The 10,947-nt window shown below is 36.1% G+C and overlaps 1 protein-coding gene across 1 annotated transcript; it reads right to left on the bottom strand.

Moving 5' to 3' along the window:
* Window positions 1–220: 220 nt before the first annotated feature.
* LOC131145975 (protein EDS1-like) lies at window positions 221–9,969 on the bottom strand. Its single transcript, XM_058095178.1, has 3 exons — window positions 9,235–9,969; window positions 1,379–2,137; window positions 221–1,115 (listed from the first exon to the last, which is right to left on the bottom strand). Exons 1-3 carry the CDS (start codon window positions 9,562–9,564, stop codon window positions 357–359), a joined length of 1,848 nt encoding a protein of 615 aa, XP_057951161.1. The 5' UTR covers window positions 9,565–9,969; the 3' UTR covers window positions 221–356.
* Window positions 9,970–10,947: the final 978 nt, after the last annotated feature.

Here is a 10,947-nt window from a genome sequence, read left to right as displayed (position 1 = left end):
GCCTTTAGTCATATTTGTCTGGTTGTCATCTTGTTTTATTAGTTGTGCCTGAAAATTAGAGTCATGTTAAGATTCCAGGCTGTTTGGCAATCTTGATGTTCAGGAATCACAGACAATAAAAATTAATTTAAAGAAGGCAGTGAGAGAAGCATCGGATGGCAAATTTTTCAGTCACAAATTCATTCAAACAGAAACCAGCTGCATTGTAACACTTTTGAAATTCCGAAACAAGCCACTCATTTGTCTATCTCCAATTTGTTTAGTTCTGTTGACAGACCAAGATTGGGAGACAAGATGCATGCAGATACTGTCTTATTAAAATTACACGAATACGTGCTGATCATGAAGAGAAACAACTACGTCAGTCTTGCAGTTGATATTGTTGCAGCTTCTGCAAATACTGACCTATGTTCGGAAGGGAGCCTTTTCCACCACTTAACGAAGGTGGACTCTTCCAAGAACACATCCTTTCCTAGCTTCCCACCTCTAACCCAGTTCAATACATCTCTCTCAAGTGTCAAAACCCTCTCCTCAACATCTCTTTCGAGTATTAAGACCCTTTCCTGACCATCTCCAAACGATCCTTCGCTAGTTTTCAGGCAGAGCTCTTCTACTTCAGCCCAGAAACAGGATTCTTTGCTGGTTCCAGGTGGGAATTTTTCAGCTTGTTCGAGCCATTTTTGGGTACATCTGTAACGCCTTGGCCTGCCCTTCACCAAATATGGCCCTGTGTCTTCATTCTTTGCATGTCGATAATAGTTGGCAATATCAAGGGGTTCAATGACACTCCGGTACCTGGTTCCTAGTTCTATCCACTCCTTCCTGCTCTCAAATTCATATGGCAGTTGGTACCTCTTCAACATTTCGATGATCTCATCAAATGCGCCTGCCAGCTCAAGCCTTTTCACATTAATGCTGAAGTCCTCATGGTCTTTTTGAAGCTTGAAGGTGTCATAGTAGCCTACCCTGCGAACCTCACACTTGGCCCGGTATCCTTCGACTATATTTAGTCCATCTTTAACCTTACTTATATTACCATCAATCTTGGCTTGATTTCTCCTTTTCAGTTGTTCTAGTTCTCCAGCAGCCTGAAGGCATAATCTGGCTCTCATGCTCTGGAATCATACAAAAGAAATCAGAAAATTTTTCCACTGATTTGCTCTTTAAGAGTAAGATTTTATAAAAATAAAATTGATAATTCCATTGTCCTTATTTTGGGAGGGGGGGATGGGAGGGCATGATTACAGAATGAAATTTGAGCTGGATTGAACCAGTTTTCTTCCAAAAAAGTAAAATCCCTTCCTTTTAATGATCATTAGATTTTGTTAAAACAAAGTTGAATTTGAGATTTAGAGGCAAGAAATAGCAGAGGTCTCACCAGCCCGAGGTCATTCAAAGCTGTGTTTATTGTTGCAATGTCTGCATCACGACTCGTAGACAATGGAAGCTTCTCCAAATGATCCAATGGGACTACCTTTTGCCTTTCTAAGCTTTTCAGTTCCTCTTCATATTTCAGGTGTTCCTGTAAGCTTCTACGAGCAACCTCTGCAACTTCTGCATCAGAGGTCAACTGAGAACAGTAGAACAACAGTTGCAGAATGGCATCTGGGTTTTTCACAGTGACCAGGTTCCCGTTCCCAGTGCAGAAGACATAGGTTCCAAAAGGTCTGTAAGGACTAAACTCAATGAAGCTGGTCACAGTTTCCAATAACATGTTTGTGCACCCCATGAGATTACAGGCAGCATGGCTCGAGACACTGGCTGCACTCCTCATCACCATTGCGTAGAAGACTGAAGCTTCCTGGACCTCGTGCTTGAATAACGGCGAGTTCGGATTGAAGGAGTGCAGCACTGGTTGCAATTGTTGTTCGATGGAAGAGAGAGGAGCAAGCAAAATGCGAGGGACAATGTCGTATCTGGCGACAAAGTGAATGAAACAGTCGCACCAGTTCTCCCTTCCAAGAGCATGGGGTAAAATCCGGTCACCAAGAAGGGGTGATCCAAAAGTCACACACAGAGGTGGAACCTGACTGGCGCGATTTTCCAAGAACCAGAGTGTTGCAAGGATGGCTATTGGACCCCCGGAAGAATGCCCTGTGAACACTACTTTCTTCCCTTCTTTCACAGCTTTGACCACCTGCAAATTGCAACCATATGATGGCATAAGTACCATTTTGCTGCTTTGAATTTCCGTTTCAGTGTGTACGCAGCATTGTTATCAACTTACGATCATTCTCACATTGATGAAAGGAGTTGACGTTTCATTTTTCTTATGGCCATTTCTTATGATGGCCTCGACGCATTTCTGCAATCACTATAGTGCTATTGCAGTGTTCCTCCTGTTACTATGTTTAAAACTTGACCAGCTTTTATTTATGATTAAATTTAAAATCAAATTTACGACTTCCTCACTTTCCTTATGGTATTGAAGTTGAAATTTGCATCTCTTCACAAACTTGAAGGTCGCAGTTTTTTGCATGATAAAAAATAGAAGTAAAACCGTCCGGGAACCTCCTTACCACTTATGCATGGTTATCTCTAAACCTTTTCTTAAAGAAACTTGAAATTTATTGTCACCTAAAAACCTAACATAAAATTTTTTGTCCCCTAAAGTTTATGAAAATAATTAAATAAAGGGTGTCTCAAATTTAAAAGTTGAGAAGTCATATTAGAGAATTAATTGGAAAGGAGAATAGACTTTTTTCATTATGTAGCCTAACTTTAACAGACTTCTCAAAAAATAAAAAGCAAAAATGGAATGAGGAGAGGGGGAGAAACAAAGTTGGTGGAGGCTGCTCCGTAGACCTACCCTGCCTAGGACATGATTGTCAACTAACCAAAATAATAATAATAATAATAAGACATGGGTTCTTTATAAAATTTTTTAAAAATTATAAAAAAAATGGCACAGAATTAAATAATAAAAGGGCATTTTAGAAAAAAACTACTTTCCTATTTTTAGGAATGATTAAACTTGAATTATAATGTATTTTTTACATGTATTTATTTTTTTAACAAATGAAAAAAATATTTACATGATGTTAGTTTTGGGTTTTAAAAAGGTGACCAAATAGGAGAATTTCCTTTGTAATAGCATAGACAATAACAATATAGCCAAATCCTTGACTTGAAAGGCATCCTGACGATTATGATTTGAAACTTTATAGCTCAAATCTCGGATTTAAACTATGAGAGATGGTGAGAAAGAATATTAAATTGAAAGGAGCTAATCTCATTGTTTAAGCCCACAAAAGAGGAAGAAAAAAAAAAAAAAAAAACACAACCCAATATCTGTAGTTTCGTAAATGGGAGTTAGCAGGACTTTGATTCCAGTGGACAAAACATTTTAGTAATACAATAAGCTGCAATTTGCACAGGGGTAGCCCTTCTTGTTGTTTACCTTTACCTATGTTTCTACTAGGAATGTTAATTTTAAAAATTTAGAGTTTCCTATATATATTTAGGTGATTTGTAATCCCTTCAATTAAGGGAATTAGTTTTCTGTATATATTTAGGTTATTTATAATCCCTTCAATTAAGTGAATTAGTTGAGATCTTTATTTTATTTTCTTGCAATTTAGGTTTACTCTTATAAACTTATATATAACAGTCTATTTTGACTATAAAAAATGAATTGGAAGATCGTTTTTTTTGAAAACTTTTTTTTTTTTATCATGGTATCAGAGCAATGATCTTGTTGCCTCTGTAAACCATTTCTACTTACTCTGATCACACTATATCTACATATGCAATTGATTCCGCAAATCCTTATTTTCTCCATCCATCTGATCATCCTGGTATGATTCTTGTTTCAAAAGTCTTAGATGGAACCAATAATGCTATATAGAAGAGATCTATGCTGGTGAGTCTCAGTGCTAAAAACAAACTAGGGTTCATCAAAGGAACAATTTCCACCCTAGATGAAAACGATCCAAAATACTCTTTATGGCAGTGCTGCAATGATATGGTGCTTTCTTGGATATTTAACTCTCTAAGTCATGAGCTTACAAACATCATATTCTATGTTGAAACACCTTTAGAGATCTGGACAGATATTCAAGAAAGGTTCTCTCAAGGTGATTTTTCCCATCATTATCAAACTCAATGATTTATTGTTGAATTGAAACAAAATCAAGAATCAGTTTTTCTTTTTTTAACTATACAAAGATAAAAATGTTGTGGGATGAGCTAACTACTTGAAATCCTTCAATCACATGTACTTGTGGAGGACAAAAAGATCTAAAAGAAAAGGAGGAAAGGATTCAGCTGGGACAATTCCTTATGGGATTGAATGAGACACACTCTGTTGTGCGAGGGCAAATCATGTTAATGCACCCTCTACCAACAGTCAAAAAGGCATATTCACTCCTATGTGAAGAAGAAAAGCAGCGAGGACTTACTGAGGCCAAGGATACTGATCTCATTCATGCCATGAGTATCAAAACTTATGACAACTCTAAAGAATCACAATATGATGCTCAACGACAACATAGACAGTGGTCATCCTCTCATTCCAAGTCACAAGGCACGAGAAAATCTCTGTTGTGTTCTTATTATAAGGGCACAACTCACACTGTGGATCATTGTTAATACTTGAATGGATTCGCAATTGGTCACAAGCTCTAGGGCAAAGATGTCTAGCCACCAAATTGAAGCAGAAAACCTGTTGCACATCAAACCAGTGCCAAGATGCATCATGATATAACCAAGATACCAACAGAACAGACATCCCAATTCACCTTTGAAGAGATTGCCCAAATAAAAGCCTTTTTTCGTAATGGTAAAAACTCTGCCAAAGCAAACTATATAGGTATCTCCGCCCCTTTATGCTCATCCTTTAGTGCACAAAAGATAGCCTTGAATCATTGGATTATTGATAGTGGTGCAACAAATCACATACCAACTTTATTATCTAATACCTGTCCTTTAAACTTCTCAAGTAACCTTGCCTAATGGTGCATATTCTAAGAAAATTGGAATTAGCTCCACACAACTCTCAAATCATATGCATGTTAAAAACATTCTATGTGTAGCATCTTTCCATGTCAATTTACATCAGTGAGTCAACTCACAGCTACCATGAATGTTCAATCCACTTCTTTCCCACTTTTTGTATATTGTAGGACCTAACTTCGAAGAAGATCATTGGTTTGGGGAAGCAGCTTAATGGCTTGTACTACTTTGTTCCTCCAGTGAAGTATGCACCACCTTCCTTCTCTGTCACCTATCATTGTTGATTCTACTACAAACCTTCCATGACACAAGTGGTTAAGGCATCTTTGCAAGGCACCTTCACAATTTTTGAGCCATGTTATTCCCTCATTTGTATTTGATTCTAAACATTCTTGTGAAACTTGCCATTTGGCTAAGCAAACACAACTACCATGTTAGGACTGGAGGAACCCATGGGTGGGCTTGATACACATGGGTGAACACCAACTTGACCCAAAAGCTTAAACTTATTGGGTTTGGGTCCAACCATGCATATAAGCACCCATCATCCACTCAATTATTCTAATGTGGGATAAACTCACAAGTGAAATTCTCAACAATCTTCCCCTCACTTGTGAGTTCCAACTGCTCCCCCCTTGAATGGAAACAGTCTCCCTTCTGGGAGTAAGCTCAATTCTCTAACAGTTGCTCAAGTGGGCCTTACCACTGGCGCCTTACGTGCCTCGAATTGCATTCCAAATGCCTCCAAACCAATCCTACCTCCCACATCTTGACCCTATTCGGATCCATCCGCAGCCTAGATAATCCTTATTGGCCTTGGCCACACACTTGGTCCTCCAACCGTTAGCACGTCAGGAGAATTAGCTTCACATCTCGACTTTTTTACGATGTCGCTCACCCAGAATTATGAATTGTTGGCTTTGATACCACTTGTTAGCACCGAAAGAGTCCAAATGTATGCTTAATACATATGGGTGAACACCAACTTGACCAAAAAGCTTAAGCCTTTTGGGTCTTGTGCTACACCATGTATATAAACACCCATTAAATACTCACTTTTTCCAATATGGGACGAACTTCATAAGTGGAATTCTCAACATACCATTTTCTTCAAGTTCTATTCAAACTTTACATTCATTTGATCTTATTCATTGTGATATTTAGGGACCCCTTCGTACTGTAACTCATATAGGGTCACATTATTTTTTAACCACTGTTTATGATTATACTCGATTCACATGGATATTCTTAATGAAATTGAAATCTGAATTACAAGGATTACTAAAAACCTACATCTCTTTTGTCAACACTCAGTTTAATTGCCAAGTTAAATGCATTCAAAGTGATAATGGCTCAGGATTCATCTCTATGAAATCCTATTTTTCCAACCTTGGCATTTTATTTCAAAGTTCTTGCCCATCTACACCTCAACAAAATGGTGTAGTTGAACAAAAACATCAACATATTTTAAATGTTGGCAGGGCCTTAAGAATTGATGCTAATCTTTCCTTGCGTTTTTGGGGGGAGAGTTTACTTACCGCTGCCTATCTTATAAATTGTCTTCCCACCCTTGTGCTGCAACATAAATCCCCATATGAAATGTTGTATAACAAACCACCCATCTACTCTCACTTGCGAGTTTTTGGATGTCTCTGTTATGCAACCAACCTGCAACCATCTCACAAATTTGACTCTTGTGCTAGAAAATGCATCTTTGTCGCTTATCATGTAGGCCAAAAGGCCTATCGCTTATATGATCTCAATAGTACTCAAAATTTATTTTCAAGCCGTGATGTCATTTTTTATGATTCAATTTTTACTTTTCTTGCTCTAGAAAAATCACCAAAAAACATTGTTTCCCGACTTGCGATATCTGAATATATCATTGATTCACGTCCACTTGCAACTCCCTCCTATTTCTTCATTATCCGAGCTCACTCCTACATCATCCCCTTCTTCTCCTTCTTCCTCTATATCTTCTGTTGCACCTCCTCTTCACAAAAGTGAACGTGTCAGACAACCATCCATCCTCCTTCATAATTTTCATTGTGGATAAGTTAGTACAAAACCATCAATTGCAACTTCAAAATGGGCATCTTTGACTAAGTGAGGTACTCGGTATCCTTTAAGTGGCCTATCTTTCCTATGATTATTTGTCTTCAGCCCATAAAAACTTTGTTAATACCATTTCAAGTGTCGTAGAACCCACCTCATATATATGTTTAGGCTATCTTAGATCCCAAATGGCAAGAGGCAATGCAACATGAACTTGATGCTCTCACTACCCAAAAGACAAGGTCCTTGGTTCCCTTGCCTGTTGGTCATCATCTCGTTGGCAGAAAATGGGTCTATCGTATCAAATACAATTCCAATGGCATGATTGAATGCTACAAAGCTTGATTAGTCGCTAAAAGATTTTCTCAACAAGAAGGCTTAGATTACACCGAAACATTTGCTCTTGTTGCCAACTACTGTTTGATGTGTTCTTGTTGTTGTTGCTGCAAGACATTGGCCATTGTTTTAGAGGAAGAGACCAGTGTACATGACTCCACCACTAGGTCTTTCTCGACATGGGGAGAAATCCGTATGTTAGCTGCATAAATCTCTTTATGAGCTTAACAAACCCTTGAAATTGGTTTGCAAAATTCTCTCATGCTAACAAAAAGGCTAGCTTTGTTCAATCACATTCAGATTATTCTTTGTTTGTGAAAACTAAAGGCTCATCTACAACTATGGTGCTTATCTATGTAGATGACGTAGTAATAACTGGAAATGATGCAACTGCTATACAAAGTCTCAAAAAATTTCTTCATCAACAATTTCATATTAAAGATCTTGGTCTTCTTAAGTATTTTCTTGGGTTGGAAGTTGCAAGGTCCAAAGTAGGTATTGTTATCTCTTAACGAAAATATACTTTAGAGATCATAGATGATGTTGGATACTTGGGTACTCAGCCATAAAACTTTCCCATGGAAATGAATCTGAAGCTCACAGGTTATCAAGGTGATCTGCTACATGATCTAGCACGCTAGAGGAGGTTAGTTGGACAACTAATCTATCTCACAATTAAGACCACATATCACATACTTAGTTAATATTCTAAGCCAATTTATGCATGCTCTGAGAAAGCCTCACAAGGATGTTGCTCTTCACATTATCAAATATTTGAAAGGCAGTCTTGTTTTAGGTTTGTTGTTCTCCTCAAACAATTCCTTTACCTTAACGGCTTATTGTGATGCTAATTGGGCAAACTGTCCTATGACAAGAAGATCAACTACAAGTTATTGTGTGTTCTTAGAAAATTCATTAATTTCATGGAAAAAAAAGAAGCAGAAAACAGTTTCAAGATCATCCTCAGAAGCTGAGTACAAGTCCATGGCAGCGGTAACCTGTGAGCTAACTTTACTCAGATTTTTTCTCAATGATATGCAAGTTTCTAAAGGACCTGCATGGTTGCTATGTGATAATCAAATTTCTCTCCACATAGCAACAAACTTAGTATATTATGGCGTACCAAATACATAGAACTTGATTGGCTTGTTGTAAGAGAAAAGATACAAGATGGTCAGATCATCATTGAATTTTTTCCATCTCATTTGCAACCGACAAATGTTTTTACAAAGGCTCTTGGAGCATATGTGTTTAAAGAATTAGAATCAAGTTGAACATGCTAGATATACATGCTCCAACTTGAGGGGGAGTGTTAAGACTACATTAGCTTAATTTTAGAAATTGAGAGATATTATTTCATGTATATATTTAGGTGATTTGTAATCCCTTCAATTAAGGGAATTAGTTGAGATCTTTATTTTATTTTCCTGCAATTTAGGATGTTGATTTACTCTTGTAAACTTATATATAGCAATGAATTGGAAGACACAATTTTTTTTTTGAAAACTTATTTTTATCAAGCAATGCCATAAAAAACACCTTTATTCTTCTTCTTCATTTTTTTTTTTTTTTTTAACTGTTAGGAAACTTTAAAAAAAGTATTTAATCACATCTACTTTGGATGCTCTTCACAAGTAAAAGTCAACTTGGATAAGCTCCTAACCCCATACCCCTTCTGTGGCTGTGGCTGGGAATGAATTAAGATGGTAACCAGCAAGCTACATATGGCAATCCAATTTTTGGCTAATATTCTCAACTCAAACCAAACTAGATTTCTCACAGTTCAGCCCCCACATGATCAGAATTCAGACATGAGAGACCATTCTTTATTAGAATCACAAAACCACAGCAAGATATATATGATCATAGTTGAATCAAATAGACATGTACCTCTGTTTGCAGGCTTTCCAAGATCCTTTCAAATCTCAGCTGAAACGCTTCATTTACAGCGGCGACTTCGTCGGTGCCAAGATTTCTGAGAGAAGGGAACTTCTCCAGATTGATCTTAGCCTCCCCAAAAGGCTTCCTGCAAAACCAATCACTCACAGACCAAACTCCTGGAAAGCTAATCACCACCTCCACCGAGCTCCTGGACTTGTCAACGAGATATTGCTTCCCGGGAGACTTAAGGTTATGGGCCTTCATGGCTAGACTGCAGGCTTTCTTCACCACCTCCTCTCTCACTTCCACCCTCTCTGCAAGTCTCATTCTCCCTGCCATGATTTTCCAAGCTAGGCTTTCCTTTTTTTGTTTTTTTGCAGTCTGCGAGTTTTCAGAAGCTTTGGGTTGCTAGTCTCTTGTTGCTCCTTGCATTGGCAGGAACAAGGATTCAAGGAATTAAAGGCGATGGCCAGTGGAGAATTTGGTGTTTCGTTAATTGCTTATTACCCTTCGGTGTGATGGGGCTTTGGAGCAGAACAGAGTAGATCCATAGAAGGGTTGTTGGATCTTTAAGTCATTATGCAGTGGTTGACTGGATGACTTTGGTACTGGAAAGTGCTTGGAAGCCTGCAAAAAATCAAAGAAAATGTTGACAGGAAACCCTTGCTTCTGCCTCCAGTAATCTATTTATTCCATTAGACTAAAGAAAGGCATCTTACAAGATTTTCTTTTTCAGTTGAGACCATGAATTTGAGGAATTTTATTTAAATTTATATAAATTTAGATAAAATATAATATAGAAAATTATTTTGAATTTCTTCTAAATTTTTGTAAGTTTAAATTAAGGTGTGAATAAACCCTATCTTATTTATTTTAAACTTAAAAAGATGACATAGAGATAAACTTAAGGTCTGTTCAGTATTGTTTCTAATTTCGATTTTTTACTTTCGTTTTTTATACAGTGAAGAAATTGATTATAAAAACACGTTTGTTTGAGTTTCCGATTTTCTATTTCTATTGACAATTTTCAGTTGTTTGTAAAAAATTAAAATTTTTTATAATAATTTTTAGTTATTATGATAACTTGTTGCTAGAATATATATATATATATATATATATATATATATATATATATATATACTTATTAGTATCCAAAGCTTTTTTTCGATTAAATTATTCATTTTATCCATACTTTTTTTAACTAAAATTAACATAAAGTGATTATATGCATTCAAAATATAATTAAAATAAAAAGTGCCCATAAAATTTTTAAAAATTAAAAATATGATAAGCCATTTACAAAATATTTTTACTACATTTCAATTGTCGCATACAAAAGGATTGTTCATGTAAAGAAAATTTTGAAATATAATAATTAGTTATAGTATTTTTAATTTATATTACTTAGTTCTTTTATTATCTTAATCATTTTTTGTACTTATTATTTGATTAAATGACAAAAATGAATGTTTATTTAATTGAGTTTTTAATTTATTTTAATTTTAGAAACATCAACCAAACAATATGTTGCTGGTTTTTCAATTTTTAGTTCTAGTTTTAATTTTTTATTTTTTATTTTTATTTCTTATTTTCGTTTTCATAATATTTGTCAATGATACTAAACAACTTGTGAGTTGGTAAACTCAAAGATTCTCGTTGATAAATTTAAAGTTTTCTTATTAGATAGTAGGATTCGAGTATTGGAGGATTACAAGATAAAAT

Source organism: Malania oleifera, chromosome 13, assembly GCF_029873635.1.
Source record: "Malania oleifera isolate guangnan ecotype guangnan chromosome 13, ASM2987363v1, whole genome shotgun sequence".
NCBI classification, from domain to species: Eukaryota; Viridiplantae; Streptophyta; class Magnoliopsida; order Santalales; family Ximeniaceae; genus Malania; species Malania oleifera.
The sequence above is the reverse complement of the archived record's forward strand: the minus strand, read 5'-3'. Positions and strand labels throughout refer to the sequence as shown.

Coding starts and splice junctions, on each gene's coding strand:
- LOC131145975 (XM_058095178.1), bottom strand. CDS start 9,564: ATGGCAGGGAGAATGAGACTTGCAGAGAGGGTGGAAGTGAGAGAGGAG. Junction 2,138..9,234: donor TGGAAAGCCTGCAAACAGAG/GTACATGTCTAT, acceptor TGCAATTTGCAG/GTGGTCAAAGCTGTGAAAGA. Junction 1,116..1,378: donor CTTTGAATGACCTCGGGCTG/GTGAGACCTCTG, acceptor GTATGATTCCAG/AGCATGAGAGCCAGATTATG.